Raw genomic sequence first — 17,581 nt, 5'->3', positions numbered from 1 at the left:
CCGAGATTGCGCCACTGCCCTCCAGCCTGGGCGACAGAGCGAGACTCTGTCTCAAAAAAAAAAAAAAAGAAAGAAAAAAAAAAGAATTACCCTAGCTTAAAAAAAACTACATTCTGGCCGGGCGCGGTGGCTCAAGCCTGTAATCCCAGCACTTTGGGAGGCCGAGACGGGCGGATCACGAGGTCAGGAGATCCAGACCATCCTGGCTAACACGGTGAAACCCCGTCTCTACTAAAAAAAATACAAAAACTTAGCCGGGCGAGGTGGCGGGCGCGTGTAGTCCCAGCTACTCGGGAGGCTGAGGCAGGAGAATGGCGTAAACCCGGGAGGCGGAGCTTGCAGTGAGCTGAGATCCGGCCAGTGCACTCCAGCCTGGGCGACAGAGCGAGACTCCGTCTCAAAAAAAAAAAAAAAAAAAAAAAAAAGAAATTTCCAGTACAATGTTAAATAGCAGTGGTGAAAGCAGGCATTCTTGTCAAGCTCCTGATTTTATTTTAGTCTTTCAACATTGTCACCACTGAGTATGATGTTAGCTTTGGGTTTTTTTTTTTTTTTTTTTTTTTAGATGGAGTCTTACTCTGTCGCCCAGGCTGGAGTGCAGTGGTACAATCTCGGCTCACTGCAACCTCCGCCTCCTGGGTTCAAGTGATTCTCCTGCCTCAGCCTCCTAAGTAGCTGGGACTACTGGTGCCGTGCCATGCCTGGCTGATTTTTTCCTTTGTTTAGTAGAGATGGGGTTTCACCGTGTTAGCCAGGATGGTCTTGATCTCCTGACCTGGTGATCTGCCTGCCTCGGTCTTCCAAAGTCCTGGGATTATAGGCGTGAGCCACAGCGCCTGGCAGCTGTGGGTTTTTAATAAATGCCCTTTATCATGTTAAGATAATTCCCATCTAGTCATAGCTTTCTGATTGTTTTTATCATGAAAGAGTGTTAGGTTTTGTCAAATCCATTGTCTGTGTCAATTTGGATGCCTATTTTCTAATAATACGTCATTTCGAAATGCAAATCTGTTCAGTTCATTCCACTACTAAGAAGTTTGTGTTTTTTTGTTTGTTTTATAAACATGTTATGCTCTGAACCAAGTAACATACTTCTGTGGCCTAATTTTTTTTTTTTTGAGACAGAGTGTCGCTCTGTCGCCCAGGCTGGAGTGCAGTGGCGCGATCTCAGTTCACTGCAAGCTCTGCCTTCCGGGTTCACGCCATTCTCCTGCCTCAGCCTCCTGAGTAGCTGGGACTACAGGTGCCCGCCACCACGCCCAGCTAATTTTTGTATTTTTAGTAGAGACGGGGTTTCACCGTGTTAGCTAGGGTGGTCTCGATCTCCTGACCTCATGATCCGCCTGCCTCGGCCTCCCAAAGTGTTGGAATTACAGGTGTAAGCCACTGCACCCGACCCTGTGGCCTAATTTTTATGCTCCATTCTTCATCAAAACAAGGCTGAGGTAGGTAGAATAATGGTTCCCCAAAAATGTTCACATGCTAATCTCTGGAACCTGTGAATTTTAGGTTCTATGTCAAAAAGAGGTTAAAGTTGTTAATCAGCTGACCTTAAAATAGGGAGATTATTCTGGATTATCCAGGGGAGCCCAATGTAATCACAAGGGTCCTTAATAGTGGAAGAGGGAGGCATAAAATTAGTTAGAGATGTGACTTTGGAAGAAGGGCCCAGAAAAATGAGACATTGACATTGCTTTGAAAATAGAAGAGGGAAGTCCAAGGGAAAAGATTGGCGTTTAGTAGCTAGAAAGAGCAAGGAAAGGGACTTCTCTTAGAGCCTCTAGAAGGGAATGCAGTGCTGTCAACACATTGATTTTAGTCCTGTGAGAGACATGATAGACTTTGACCTACAGAAATGTAAAATTATAAGTTTGTGATGTTTACACCAAGTTTATGGTATTTTATTACAGTAGCAATAGAAAACAAATACAAGTACCCAAGCAAATTTTATTCTACCATTTATATGTTGGCTTGTTTTTCCAGTAAAACTTTTTTTTTTTTTTTTTTTTTTAAGACGGAGTTTCACTTTCATTGCCCAGGCTGGAGTGCAATGGCGCAATCTCAGCTCACTGCAACCTCCGCCTCCCGGGTTCAAGCGATTCTCCTGTCTCAGCCTCCTGATTACAGGTGCATGCCACCACGCCCGATTAGTTTTTGTACTTTTAGTAGAGACGGAGTTTCATCATATTGGCCAGGCTGGTCTCGAACTCCTGACCTTAGGTGATTTGCCCACCTCCGCCTCCCAAAGTGCTGGAATTACAGGTGTGAGCCACCGCACCCGGCCAGAAGAACTCATTTCTACATTTCCCATAGGTTGTTTAAATTGTTACTGTTAAAGGAAAGCTCATCTCAAAGCTTCCTCAACAACAAAGCCTTTTATCTTCCACCCCACCTTCCATGCATTCACTGCCCAAATATACCAAGTTTCTCTTTTCTTTTTTATTTTTTGAGATGGAATTTTGCTCTTGTTGCCCAAACTGGAGTGCGATGGCACAATCTCGGCTCACCGCAACCTCCGCCTCCCAGGTTCAAGTGATTCTCCTGCCTCAGCCTCCCTAGTAGCTGGGATTACAGGCATGCACTGCCACGCCTGGCTAATTTTGTATTTTTTGTAGAAATGGGGTTTCTCCATGTTGGTCAGGCTGGTCTTGAACTCCTGACCTCAGGTGATCCACCCGCCGTGGCTTCCCAAAGTGCTGAGATTACAGGTGTGAGCCACCACGCCCGGCTCTCTTTTTATTTTTGTTTTTGGTTTTTTTTTTTTTGAGACAGTCTCGCTCTGCCACCCAGGCTGGAGTGTAGTGGCGCGATCTCGGCTCCCTGCAACGTCTGCCTCCCGGGTTCAAGGGATTCTTCTCCTGCCTCAGCCTCCTGAGTAGCTGGGATTACAGGTGCCACCACACCCAGCTAATTTTTGTATTTTTAGTAGAGACGGGGTTTTTTCATCATATTGGCCAGGCTGGTCTCGAACTCCTGACCTTGTGATCTGCCCACCTTGGCCTCCCAAAGTGCTGGTATTGCAGGTGTGAGCCACCGTGCCCGGCCTCTCTCTCCTTTTTTCTGTAGTAACTTTTTACATGCCTTATGGTATCTAACCATAAGGCAGTGTTTTAGAATATAATATTTTGAATTAATTTTATTTTTAAAATGTTTTATATTGATAATGGTTACATATGTATTCATATAGTTTCTATGTGTCTAAATTTGGGTTGTATATGTAAGATTTTTGTACTTTATGTAGTTATACCTCCAGTTTTTTAAAAATGTAAATCTTGAGTCATGTGTAGTAACACACCCTAGAGTCCCAGCTATGGGACTACTGAGGTGGGAGGATCACTTGAGGCCAGGATTTAGTGGCTGCAGTGCACCGTGATTGTGCTTATGCATAATCACTGCACTACAGCCTAGGTAACATAGTGAGACTCCTATCTCTAAAAACAGAAAGAAATAAAATAAATCAATAAATCTTACCTTCCATGTTAGGCTAAGTCCCAAGAGATAAGTCACTATATTTTACCCAACTTTGTCTTTTCTATTGAATTGTGTTCTGTATTGCATATGGTAGGCAATCCCTATGTGTATGAATTAACCTAAATGTACTTGTGGATTAAGTTGTATAAATTTATGAAGCAAAATATAATAGCCATAGTGGGAAGTCATTCTAACCATATCTTGAGGATGTTAACATTTGCTGTAAGGCATATTTTTGGTTTATATAAGCCATGGTTATTGATACAGCATCTATCTGAGTAGATACTAAGCAAGGTTAGATTTTTTTCTTCCTTTTTATGTACTCTAGGTGCACAGATATATCTGAAAACAAAGGGATATCTATTTGGTTGCTTCTAAGACAATTGAATCTTGATTTATTATGTTTGTCTTTTTTTTTTTTTAAAGATGGAGTCTCATTGTGTTGCCCAGGCTGGAGCACTATCTTGGCTCACTGCAAGCTCCGCCTCCCGGGTTCAAGCGATTCTCCTGCCCCAGCCTCATGAATAGCTGGGATTACAGAGGTGCACAACCACGCCCGGCTAATTTTTATATTTTTAGAAGAGATGGGGTTTCACCATGTTGGTCAGGCTAGTCTCGAAGTCCTGACCTCATGATGCACCCACCTTGGCCTCCCAAAGTGCTGGGATTACAGGTGTGAGCCACCACACCCAGCCAATTTTTGTATTTTTAGTAGAGACGGGTTTCGCCATGCTGGTCTCAAATTCCTGACCTCAGGTGATCCACCCGCCTTGGCCTCCCAAAGTGCTAGGATTACAGGCGTGAGACACCGCACCCAGCCCCAGTCAATTTTTTATCAGGACTGTACTATAGGAATAGTAAGTCTTCTCACTAGAAAATATACCTTGGAGATTGGTCAAAATAAATATTATATTTAAAAAATGCTTAATTATTATTTATCTTTGATGTTGAACATAAAAAGCAGAATTGTTTTCTCCTTTGATGGAAAAACAGTTTCTAGGAATAAAAGAAACTTTAGAACCAATGTCCCTTTTTGTACATCACTTTTTGAGTATTTACTGAATGTAATGTTTGTGTCTCGTAGAATGGAGATGTATGCATTTCAATTCTTCATCCGCCTGTAGATGACCCACAGAGTGGAGAACTGCCTTCTGAAAGGTGGAATCCTACTCAGAATGTGAGGTAAGGTGTTACATAAGGAAGAATCTGGTTTTGGAGTTATTCTTAATCTCCTTATTGTGTTTGCCCCTAGTAAAATAAAATTACGTATTGTCTTTTAACATGTAAAAAATCATCTTTCTTATATTCAGTTGTTTTGTCTTCAGCTAGAGCTTTAAGAAATATGTATGCATCATTTTGAAGAGCTGTATTTACTAAACCATAATATATATGATTCTCATTTCCCTATGTTCACTTAGGAATAGATATTCAAGCCTGAATCCCTACTATTACCTTATCCTAGTTATACTTTGGTTCTTTATTACCATCTAACATTAGTATCATTCATTGGTTGCAGTTAATAAATAATGTTAATTCATTTTTACTAACCGAAGTTCATACCCTTTCTCTTTTCCTTGGTTTTTACCTGTCGTTGTTTTGCTCCAAAATCTTTCATATATATAAATATATATGTATATATGTATGTGTATACGTATATGTATTTAAATTTTTTTAGAGATGGGGTCTTACTAAGTTGCCCAGCTGGTCTCAAACTCCTGGCCTCAAGCAGTCCTCCCTACTTGACCTCCCAAAGTGCTGGGATTATAGGCATGAGCCACTGTGCCTTGCTCATCACATTATATTTAATAGTCATGTCTCCATAGGCAACTCCTCTCTCTCTGTCTCTCTCTCTCTGTCTGTCTCTCTTTCTCCGTCTCTCATATTTAAGACAGTGTCTTGCCCTGTCACCCAGACTGGTGTGCAGTGGTGCAATCACAGGTCACTGCAGCCTGTACCTCCTGGGCTCAAGTGAGCCTTTCACCTCAGCCTTCCAAGTAGCTGTGACTATAGGTGTATGCCACCATACCTAGCTATTAAGCAACTCTTGACTGTAAATATTCTCGTTTTTGATGACAGTTTTGGGGGGTACTGATCAGGTATTTTGTACAATGTTCCCCAGTTGAGATTTTTCTTGTGTGTTTTCTCATGATTAGTCTAGGGTTATAGGTTTGGGGAAGAAAGACCAGAGAAGTAATGTGCCATTTTCATTATGTCATATCTGAAGTACTTACTATCAGTGTGGCTTATCCTTCCTGATGGGATACCTTTCATCAGCTGCCTGAGATAATGTGTTTAGCTTTTCTCCACTATAAAGTTGCTCTCTCCTGAACTTTTCATTCTGTACTCCTTGGAAGGAAGTCATATGCATAGCCCACAACTAAGGAGAGGGTGGCTATACCTCCGTGAAGCCAAGGTATCTATATAAATTATTTTGAATTCTTCTGCATGGATTGATACTATTCTTCCCCCTTTATTGGTTTATTCAATCATTTGTTAAACATTTTTACTGATACAAAAACTAGTAACTTGATAAGAATCTCCAGGTTTATCAAAAGTGAAGAATTGGAAGCTTCCTGACTTGTAAAAGAAGCTCTTCAAGATGTATCAAATGACTGTTGATAAAGAGTTGAGAAAATAGATATATTAAAGATTTCAGCACATCTTACCAATATATTTTTTAAGACAGAAAAAATGTTACTTTCTTTTTAAATTCAAATAAATGTGTTACATCTCACCTTGACAACCATCATCCCTCTGAATTTTTTTTTCTTATATTTCTTTTCTTTTTTTTTTTTTTTAAAGACAGGATCTTGCTCTGTCGCCCAGGCTGGCATGCAGCGGCGTGGTCACGGCTCAGCGCAGCCTCAACCTCCTGGGCTTGAGCGATCCTTCCACCTTAGTCTCTCAGGTAGCTGGGACCACAAGTGTGCATCATGGTGCCTGGTCAATATTTTGTATTTTTTTTGTACAGAGATGGGATTTTGCTTGGTTTCCCAGGCTGGTCTCAAACTGCTGCGCTCAAGCAATCCACTTGGCATCCCAAAATGCTCAGATTATAGGTGTGCCCCAGAGCACCTGGACTAATTAAAAAAATTTTTTTGTAAAGATGGGGTCTTACCATGTTGCCCAGGCTAGTCTCAAACTCATGGACTCAAGTGATCCCCCTGCCTCAGCCTCCCAAAGTGTTGGGATTACAGGTGCTCACACTACACCCAGCCTTCTGAATCTCTTATCTATACAAGAATAATACCTACCTCAGTAGGTTGTTGATAAAATTTAAGTGAATAACGCATGTAAACCTACTAGAATGGTGGAAATTACCTGACTGGCTTGGGTTGCAGCTATATTTTCAAGGAATTTTTTGGGTCTAATGTGAAGCAGTCATTTGCTATCTGTTAGAAGAGAAGCACATTTCTTAGTTCCTCATGTTTATTTCATTTTGCTACAGGGAGACATAATTACTAGATGCCTGTATCATAACCAATTCAAATAGTATATAATTTATCTTGGGTGTTAAATACAGGAAAATAACTAAAATAATTGCTTTGAACTGTTTTTGAGATACTCTATAATTGAGAATACACTCTTTTTTTGAGGGGAAAAGTGTCCTACATAGCAAATTATGTATACATGAATTATCTCAATAGACTCAATTTTAAATTAGTATTAAAAATTCTGAGTTTTAGTCTGGGCGCAGTGACTCATGCCTGTAATCCCAGCACTTTGGGAGGCCGAGGTGGGCAGATCACCTGAGGTCGGGAGTTTGAGACCAGCCTGACCAACATGGAGAAACCCTGTCTCTACTAAAAATACAAAATTAGCCAGGCGTGGTGGTGCATGCCTGTAATCCCAGTTACTCAGGAGGCTGAGGCAGGAGAATTGCTTGAACCTGGGAGGCGGAGGTTGTAGTGAGCCAAGATTGTGCCACTGCACTCCAGCCTGGGCAACAAGAGTGAAACTCCATCTCAAAAAAAAAAAAAAAAATCTGTGTTTTATGTATTCTATATTACTCAAGAGCATGTTTGAGGGTGCTATGTCTTCAGAAGTAACTGTAGCACATTATTTTGACATTATAATTAGACAATGTATATAAAAGTTGTGTTTTTGTTTGTTTTTTTTTTTTTGAGACGGAGTCTCGCTCTGCCGCCCAGGCTGGAGTGCAGTGGCCGGAACTCAGCTCACTGCAAGCTCCGCCTCCCGGGTTCCCGCCATTCTCCTGCCTCAGCCTCCCGGGTAGCTGGGACTACAGGCGCCCGCCACCTCGCCCGGCTAGTTTTTGTCTTTTTTGGTAGAGACGGGGTTTCACCGTGTTAGCCAGGCTGGTCTTGATCTCCTGACCTCGTGATCCGCCCGTCTCGGCCTCCCAAAGTGCTGGGATTACAGGGTATAAAAGGTTTTTAAAGATGTTTTGGATGATTTGTTGAAAAAATTGCACCCAAAAAAATCCCCAGTTATCCTTTGATAATAATGATTCTGGTGCATGTATTTTCAGGACTAGTAGTAACCCTAGATTAGAGGAAGTGGTAGCTACGATACTGGTGATTCTTGGTTTTGATGGTTGAATGTTGAATCAAATGCTTACACCCCCTCCCTATTTGAGAAAACAGGCTTCCCCTTTCCTCAAATACAAAGCCCCAAACAAGATTTTCCTCATTGCATTTTTATGCTGCCTGTCTGGATAATGTATTGCTACCACCCACGGGAATTCAGGATTTTTATCCTTTACTTCTTTTGCATTTACATGCAAATGATGTCATTTGCCTTACCTCAGCTTAAAATATTATGAACATTTTTTTGTTTTAACATAGGCCTACTTCTCATGTAACCCAGTCTTTTGGAGGCAGAGGATTCCTTTTATACTTACCTGCCCATCTGAAACTGCCTTTGTTACTTTAGAGGTACTAGCATCATTTTTTTCTCATTCTTGAGTCCCCAGGCCACCTGAGCCGCAATTTAGGGACATTCCCCAAACTCAAAATCAAGATAGTTTTCCCTGGCTTTATGCTGCTTTGTTTAGAAGCTTCCCAACTACAACTAATTATTTGGAATTACACCTAACATCTTCACACGCAGCTCTACAAGGTATTTGCGTTGGAAATTGTTTATCTTCTTAGACTTTTTATCACTTAGTTCTATGTAATCATTGGGTAGTCCTTCAACATTTTGATCTTATTGGTGTTTTCAGGGGCTGTGGGATGTTTTGTACACTTTTTGGAACCTCATCTGTCTGGAATACCTGGTGGTGCTCAGAACTCTGAGCGGAAATCAGGAAAGCACTACCTAATGAGTAGATGTGGAATACTTTTCCTTATCCCTTTTGTTTCTGTGTTCACTTCATTGTGAGACAAGGGGGGTTTTAAAGTAGTACACTATTATATTTTCTGACAGGTCATTTATGGCACTGAAATATTAAGAGGGAAGATACAAGATGTAGTGAAAATGGGCTACTATTTTTCCTCTTGTACCTCTGCTGCTAAATTATCTAGGGCCAGCAACTGTCTAAGGGTTCTGGGCTCCATGTCCAGTTTATGGGTGGCTGTAGTAAGACAGCAGTGGAGATGGCATAGGGTTCATCTTATCCTGCTTTGGAGTCTTGTCTGCTGCCTCTCACTGGCATCTGAAAGTGATTCCATATTCACGTTTTGGTTTTCTTCTCCATAACCACGTGTACTCAAGACTGTTGTTCAGCACCTCAGTGGACAATATTTATAACATAAAGTGGCAAATGGAGCACTTTTGTAACTTGAAGAAGAGTAAGGGACTCTAGTTACCTTCAAGAGCCTGAGTCAGTCTGTATTATCAGATCTGGTGAGTAGTGAGTTAGCCAACCTGAAAAGGAAGAATTTTAGGGATGCAGAGAATCAGCCAACTAGTGTTCACTAAAGTCTCAGTAGCTTGCTACCTCTTGGGAAAGCCAGCATACTTCTTTTGAAAGCAAACCTCCACAGACCTCCTCCTCCCAGAGGCCCAGGATTAAATTGGTGGGGCTGGAGGTGGTGGGGAGGGTTTCTTCCTGAAGTGGAAAGTTTTGGTATTTGTCAGCAAGAGTGGAGTTGAGAGTTGCCACATGTCTCTGATTAGAAGTTCACAGCATCATGCCTCTTCCTGATGGAGGAAACAAAATGTACCTTAATACATGATTTGTCTAGAATGATGTGGGAGCTTTGGGGATAGGGTAGGGTGGGAGTGGGAGTAGCAAAGCCCTCAGACTTTGCTATGGAGTTCACAGCTGCTTTCTCTGAGACACCATCCCCAGAACTACCTGTCATATCTGCTATAGGCTCTGGGATAGTGAAGTGGTTTTGGTGTGGATTTGCTTTATGTTGAAAGAGGCATACATAATGTTTTCTTTTTCACTTTCAAAAATACAGCATGAAACCAGATTTATTCACCCAATCAAGAGAGGCTGTTGTTTGGTATAAAAGAGTCTGTCTCAGAAGTGGGGTAGGATATTTTTCTGTCTGGTCTTAAGAACAGAGAGCCAGAGACATCACCCCTACCATTGGGTGCCAAAGTAGGCAGGGTCGGGGAAACAGGCATAACCATGCTGTTCCTAAAGCTCTTTTAAACCCAATTCTGGAACAGTGTGGTTTTATTTATTTGCTTCCTTGGTTTTTACGCATGGGGTCCCACTGCCCTCAACTTGCCAATTCCATTCTCTGCAAATGATACATAATTTGGGCATTTAAAAACTGTACTTTTATTCCTACCTTGCATTCTCAGGGATGTATCAGTACAGCACTGCACAGAAGAAGGTGTTGTATTTGTTGTTGCTTGCTTTAGCAGCCTAAAGAGAAACTTTCTAATAATGTAAACCCATTATGCTACTATATTTTACCATCAGTTGCCCTCTTTTCCCTGTCATCACAGGCTTCTTTGTCATGATGTCCTCTTTAAATCCTTCCCCCATGTTGAAACATGTAATGAGGACTGAGCTTTAACTAGTCATCTGCAGTTACTGGCCCATCGTTTGATAGAGCGGAAATGAGAGATTTTAAGGACCCCTGACAACTAGAAAGGTCACGATAGAACCCTAAGTCAGTAAGGGTGGTAGTAACAATATGCAGGATTTAGGTTTGGCTCCAGAGAACTGGACTTCATACATCAACTGTCATCACATTATGCTGGGTCTATAAAATTCAATATATAAATCAACCTGCGTGTACATGTGTGTGTGTGCACATGTGCATACATGCATGCTTGCCCATGATTATGGAGTGAAGTAAGCTTAGGGTTTTTTCTTTTTCTTTTTTTTTTTTGAGATGGAGTTTTGCTTCACAATTGATTTCCTGTTGTCTAGTCTGTAATACAATATATGATGTGTTGGTATTCATTTTCTTTGAGGGTTTTTATTGTTTACAAACTTACGTTTTATTCAAAAAAAGATAGCTAAATAACCTCTGACCAAAGATACTGAAGCAGGCATAAGGATCTGAAATATGAACCTGAAGACTGTAAAGTGAGGTGCTTTTGCCTGTCCTTTTTTTCTGTGTTTCCTTTCTCTTCTTAGCATTTTTCTCTTTTGGCCTAGATCCTCTATCCTGAAAAGACCTATCTTATTCCCTGGCTGTGGCATAAAGAGGGGCAGAAGGAGCACATTTTTTTCTGGGAGTATCCCTAACTCCTTGAATGGTGGTGGTGGGAATTGTGTAATGAACCACAGATACTAAGAACTCTCTGGCCCTCATTCTTATCCCAAATTCCCTCTAGGCCTGTTCTTTGTTATAATAAATGTTAAACATGTATTCTGCTGGACTGAGATCAGATCTGTTCCTCCAGATGTGGAGTAGAGAAGGGTAGTGCACCAGTGTGTTCTTGTGGGGTGCGGGGGAAGCAAAGGGGGTAGTACAGTTATTCTTTATAGGAACCGAGAGTCTGGGGATGATGAACCCTCAGGGTCTGTTTTGCTAGTCCAACCTCTTGTTTCTCCTGAGAAAATACAGTAAATGAATAAGGATTTTAAACACTTAAACTCATTTTTTTAAACAAAAAAATGAGCTAGCAGTTGAAATACTTTTTTTGTTTTTGTTTTTTAAAGACAGAGTTTCGCTCTTGTTGCCCAGGCTGGAGTGCAATGGCACAATCTTGGCTCACTGCAGCCTCCGCCTCCCGGGTTCAGGCAATTCTCCTGCCTCAGCCTCCCAGGTAGCTGGGATTACAGGCATGTCCCAACTTACCTGGCTGATTTTGTATTTTTAGTAAAGACGGGGTTTCACCATGTTGGTTGGTCAGGCTGGTCTTGAACTCCCAACCTCAGGTGATCTACCTGCCTCAGCCTCCCAAAGTACTGGGGTTACAGGTGTGAGCCACCGCACCTGGCCTGAAATAGTTCTTAAATTCAAATTCAGTTTTGTGTATTCCAACAGTATTATCTCAGAAGTTTAGTTTTTTCCAGTTCACATCCATCCATCTGCCTGAGACCAATTCTCTCATCTTTCCTTATTCTCACAGTTCTCCATCTAATCAAGAATAGTTCCCACCAGGCTTCTGATTGGCCCAGGTTAGGTCACATGCATACCTCAAATGCATCACCATAACAAAAGGGATGGAATCCTTGCAGCACTTGCTTGGTCTTATGTCTACTGCTGTGGGTAGGAGGTTGTTTCTATGGGAGGTGTGGCACAATAGTAGGAGAAGGAAATTATTCCCCATATGAAAAAGAAAAAGATTCTGCTCTTCAGACAGAAGAAAACTTACTGGGTTGACAGTTACCACTATATTAGTCTGCTATATTACTCAGTGCATCTTAAAACATCCTGGTTTTTAACTTAGGAGGACGTGGAATTAGAATTTCTCATTTTGTTAGATATAGATGATTTACCATTTAAAAATTTGTTTCCCAATATATACACTGTCTTAATATACAAGATGTAAGAAAACCAACTTGGGGAAACTACTTGTGGGAAAATTTTTTCTTAATTCAGGTAATAGGATTCATCTACATCTGTGTTGTCCAATGTGGTAGCTTCTAACTACATGTGGCTTTTTACATTTGAATTAAAATTAAATACTAGCCTGGCACAGTGGCATGCACCTGTAGTCCCAGCTACTTGGGAGGCTGAGGCAGGAGTATCCCTTCAGCCCAGGAGTTTGAGGCTGTAGTGTGCTATGATCACGCCTATAAATAGCCTCTGTATTCCAGCCAGGGCAACATAGTGAGACCCTCTTTAAATAAATAAGTATATATTAGAAGTCACTTCCTCATTTGTGCAGGATACATTTCAAAGTGCTCAGTAGCTGCATGTGGCTACTGGTTACTATATTGCACAGCATAGGTTATACATTATCATCATCATCGAAAGTTGTTAGTACACAGTACTGATCTAGACAATTAAACCTATTTTTCTGGCCGGGCAAGGTGACTCATGCCTGTAATCCCCCAATTTGGGAGGCCGAGGCGGGTGGATAACCCAAGGTCAGGAGTTCGAGACCACCCTGGCCAACATGGTGAAACCCCATCTCTACTAAAAATGTAAAACATTAGCCGACCGTGGTGGCACGTGCCTGTAATCCCAGCTACTCGGGAGGCTAAGGCAGGAGAATCGCTTGAACCCAGGAGGCAGAGGTTGCAGTGAGCCAAGATCCAACCATTGCACTCCAGCCTGGGCGATGAGCGAAACCACGTCTCAAAAATAAATAAATAAAAATTATAAAACACTGTTTTTCTAACCAGGAGCAGTGGCTCACACCTGAAATCCCAGTACTTAAGGAGTCCAAGGCAGGAATATTGCTTGAGCCCAGGAGTTTGAGAACAGCCTGGCCAACTACCTGTTTATAACATACTTCGTCCTTATCCTTTTTATCTTCCTAATAGATTTTATGTGTTTTCTTTTGGAGAAACCTTTATGTAAAGTTCTACCGTATTTTTCTTGCACTTCTAAGATGTCCATTCATTTTCCGTCTTGATGAGTTTGACTTTTTTTTTTGAGACAAGAGTCTCGCTGTGTCACCCAGGCTGGAGTGGAGTGGTGCCATCTCAGCTCATTGCAAGCTCCGCCTCCCGGGTTCAAGCAATGCTCCTGCCTCAGCCTCCTCAATAGCTGGAACTACAGGCACGTACCACCACGCCCAGCTAATATTTTGTATTTTTAGTAGAGATGGGGTTACACCGTGTTAGCCAGGATGGTCTCGATCTCCTTATCTTGTGATCCACCTGCCTCGGCCTCCCAAAGTGCTGGGGTTACAGGCATGAGCCACCGTGCCCGGCCTTCTTTGACTCTTTTTAATGTAATTACTGAAGAAATCCAGAAAGCTCTTGAGGGAGGAAGGCCAAGGAGTTATCCTTAACCTAATAGAAAGGAGCATGTGCAATCAATGGATTTTAACTAGATAGAAATGTTTTCTTTGAAAATGCCTTTGTCATAATCTTATATAAATCATACTCATATATAAATCATACAACAGAAATTCTTCACCTTTTTAAGGAAAAGTTTTCATCAAATCAAACATCTAAGTGCCTGGTTTCCTCTCTTTATTTTTTGCTTGGGGCCCAGAGCAAAAGGGTATTTTGCAACAACACAATCTCTAACCTTTCATCAATGAGAAGAGAGAAATTTCTTTTTTCCTTCCATTTTCTCCTAATGCATGTAGTTTTTAGGGGGAAAAAGCCTAGGAGTAATTTGGAACAGTTTTGGAGCCTATTATGCTTTTATTTATTTATTTATTTTTGAGATGGAGTCTTGCTCTGTTGCCCAGGCTGGAGTACAGTGACGCGATCTCGGCTCACTGCAGCCTCTGCCTCCCGGGTCCAAGTGATTCTCTTGCCTGCCTTAGCCACCCCAGTAGCTGGGATTATAGGCGCCCGCCACCATGCCTGGCTAATTTTTATATTTTTAGTAGAGATGGGGTTTCACCATGTTGGCCAGGATGGTCTCGAACTCCTGACCTCATGACCTGCCTGCCTCAGCCTCCCAAAGTGCTGGGATTACAGGTGTGAGCCACCGCACCCGGCCCCTATTATGCTTTCTAACATAAACTTTATTCCCTGATTATTTGGAATGTCTAATTTTTATCTGTGAATGAAAATTGGCCGTTTTTAACACCCACTAGAATTTGTAAGCCATGGGAAACCAGGGATGGCATCTAACTTGCTCACCATTGTACATCCAACATCTCACTTGGTGCCTCTGGCAAACCGTAGGTACAGAGTAAATACTTTTGAATAAAGATAAGAGTCTCTGTTATTCAGAGACTCTAGTTCTTCCGTTTGAAGGATTTTGCTTTTCCTCCATTCTCCTGCATTACTTTGTCTTCCTTCCAAGTATGGAAAAAATACATTTGTATGTAGCACTGTCTTTCAAGTTAAGAGGCCACAATAAAAACTGGTTATATAGGGCCGGGCGCGGTGGCTCACACCTGTAATCCCAGCACTCTGGGAGGCCAAGGCAAGCAGATCACTTAAGGCTAGGAGTTCATGACCAGCCTGGCCAACATGGCGAAACCCCGTCCCTACTAAAAATACAAAAATTAGCCAGGTGTGGTAGTACATGCCTGTAATCCCAGCTACTCAGGAGGCTGAGACGGGAGAATCACTTGAACCCAGGAGGCAGAGGTTACAGTGAGCTGAGATGGCACCACTGCACTCCAACCTGGGCCACAGAGACCCTGTCAAAAACAAAACAAAACAAAACCAGGGCTGGGCGTGGTGGCTCAAGCCTGTAATCACAGCACTTTGGGAGGCCGAGGAGGGCAGATCACCTGAGGTCGGGAGTTCAAGACCAGCCTGACCAACATGGAGAAACCCTGTCTCTACTAAAAATACAAAATTAGCGGGGCGTGGAGGCACATATCTGTAATCCCAGCTACTCGGGAACCTGAGGCAGGCAGGAGAATCGCTTGATCCTGGGATGTGGAGGTTGCAGTGAGCTGAGATCACACCGTTGCACTCCAGCCTGGGCAACAAGAGTGAAACTCAAAAAAAAAAAAAAAAGCAAAAAGAAAACTTTATATAAAGTAGCATAATTTTTACCCTCTCTCACATCAAGATTGCCTTGAAACTAAATATTTTAAGCTTTTTCCCCCATGTCATTTAATTTGTCATTTTTAAAATAAATGGTATTTGAAAGCTTCCAAGACATCCACTTTCTGCAGGTTGGAACATGGGACCAGTTGAAACAGGGCCTTCTATCAAGTTCATTTTTATGCTTTGTGCATTACCCTTATACTAGAATCACGGATTTCCTCTGCTTTGCCTACCAGTTAGCAGCTTGTTTCTTAGTACTGGAAAAAATTTTTTTTTAATTTTTCTTAAATGCCTTTTATGAAAAACCATCAATAAAAAATGTATGATGTCTCTGTTGCCCCAAGGTCTCAAATTAAATTGTATCAGAAAAATTTTAAGGGAGGGAGAATTTGAAATCTGATTGTACTTTCTTAAAAAGCAGAATACTTTTAAATACTGTAAATATGGGTATTCATAGCTGATCCTTTTTTCCTGTTTCTAGGACTATCCTATTAAGTGTAATCTCACTGCTTAATGAGCCCAACACCTTCTCCCCAGCCAATGTCGATGCTTCAGTTATGTTCAGGAAGTGGAGAGACAGTAAAGGAAAAGACAAAGAATATGCTGAAATTATTAGGTAAGGTGCTTTTTTTTTTTTTTTCAAATTACCTCAAGTCATTATACAAAACCAAAATATATTCTGGAACTAAAGGTTTACATCACACTTAAATATCCTGTCCATTCCAGGATAATTTTCCTCTATTAGATTTATAGTGTGGGAAGAGAAGGTTTCTGCCTGAGCCTAATGAACTTTGCTATTTACCAAGAGAACAGCCACTAGAAGATAATGCAGTAGCAGACTTGATTTTCTAGGAACCAGAACTTCTAGGTTCTGGCCAGGTGCGGTGGCTCACACCTGTAATCCCAGCACTTTGGGAGGCTGAGGCAGGCGGATCACCTGAGGTCAGGAGTTTGAGACCAGCCTGACCAACATGGTGAAACCCCATCTCTACTAAAAATACAAAAATTAGCCAGGTGTGGTGGTACATACCTGTAATCCCAGCTACTCAGGAGGCTGAGGCAGGAGAATTGCTTGAACCCGGGAGTTGAATGTTGCAGTGAGCTGAGATCACACCACTGCACTCCAGGCTGGGCGACAATGCGAGACTCCGTCTCCAAAAGAAAAAAGAAAAAAAAAAATTGACCATAGCAGCAAGGATCTTTTGGAAATCCACATTATCAGCAACACTAATATATGGTATAACAGAGCCCTAGAATAAGAATCAGGGGACTTGGAATCTACTCATGGGACCATTTATCAGATAATTTTTGGGGTCTTTTACTTTTTCCTCTGTATAAAATGGAAAAAAGCTCAACCTTTAATCTCTTAGGACATCAGGTTCTTATAATAGTACCCAAGACATCTGCAATAAATACAAACCCTACCCTTCCCCTACCCTCCACCTCCTTTTTATTTGTTTCTAATTATTATTATTATTTTTTGAGATGGAGTCTTACTCTTGTCATCCAGGCGGGAGTGCAGTAGCATGATCTTGGCTCACTTCAACCTTCACCTCCTGGGTTCAAGTGATTCTCCTGCCTCAGCCTCCCGAGTAGCTGGGATTGTAGGCACCCACCACCATGCCCAGCTAATTTTTGTATTTTTAGTAGCGACAGGGTTTCAGCATGTTGGCCAGGCTAGTCTCAAACTCCTGACCTCATGATCCACCTGCCTCAGCCTCCCAAAGTGCTGGAATTAAAGAGACAGACATGGTCTCACTCTGTTGCCTGGGCTGGAGTGCAATGGTGTGATTACAGCTCACGGTAACTTCGAATTCCCGGGATCAGGCAGTCCTCCCACGTCAGCCTCCCAAGTAACCAAGACTATAGGCATGCACCACCACACCCAGCTAATTTCTATTATTATTTTTTGTAGAGACGAGGTCTTGCTATGTTGCCCAGCCTGGTCTTGAACTCCTGGCCTCAAGTGATCCTCCTGCCTCAGCCTCCCAAAGCTCTGGGATTATAGCTGTGAGCCACCGTGCCTGGCCTCAGCCCCCCTTGATATTACATTATTTTTAAAAATAGAGACCCCAAATACAGTTAAAACTTCCTCTGTGCATAGGATTTTACTAATCATTGGCGTTTATACAAATAAGAGTAAAATCT

The 17,581-nt window shown here is 41.9% G+C and overlaps 1 protein-coding gene across 2 annotated transcripts in view; it reads left to right on the top strand.

Moving 5' to 3' along the window:
• The window catches only part of UBE2R2 (ubiquitin conjugating enzyme E2 R2), a 113,500-nt gene that overhangs the window by 89,272 nt on the left and 6,647 nt on the right, over positions 1-17,581 (top strand). The window contains exons 3-4 of one of the 2 annotated variants that reach the window (XM_005581516.5): positions 4,556-4,653; positions 15,915-16,049. In XM_005581516.5, the coding sequence (XP_005581573.1) occupies positions 4,556-4,653; positions 15,915-16,049 (233 nt within the window). The remainder of the gene's footprint in view (positions 1-4,555; positions 4,654-15,914; positions 16,050-17,581) is intronic. The other variant, XM_005581517.5, reaches the window with a different exon arrangement.

This window comes from Macaca fascicularis, chromosome 15, assembly GCF_037993035.2.
Source record: "Macaca fascicularis isolate 582-1 chromosome 15, T2T-MFA8v1.1".
Lineage (NCBI taxonomy): Eukaryota > Metazoa > Chordata > Mammalia > Primates > Cercopithecidae > Macaca > Macaca fascicularis.
Note: the sequence above shows the minus strand (reverse complement) of the source record. Positions and strands in the feature narration are given on the sequence as shown.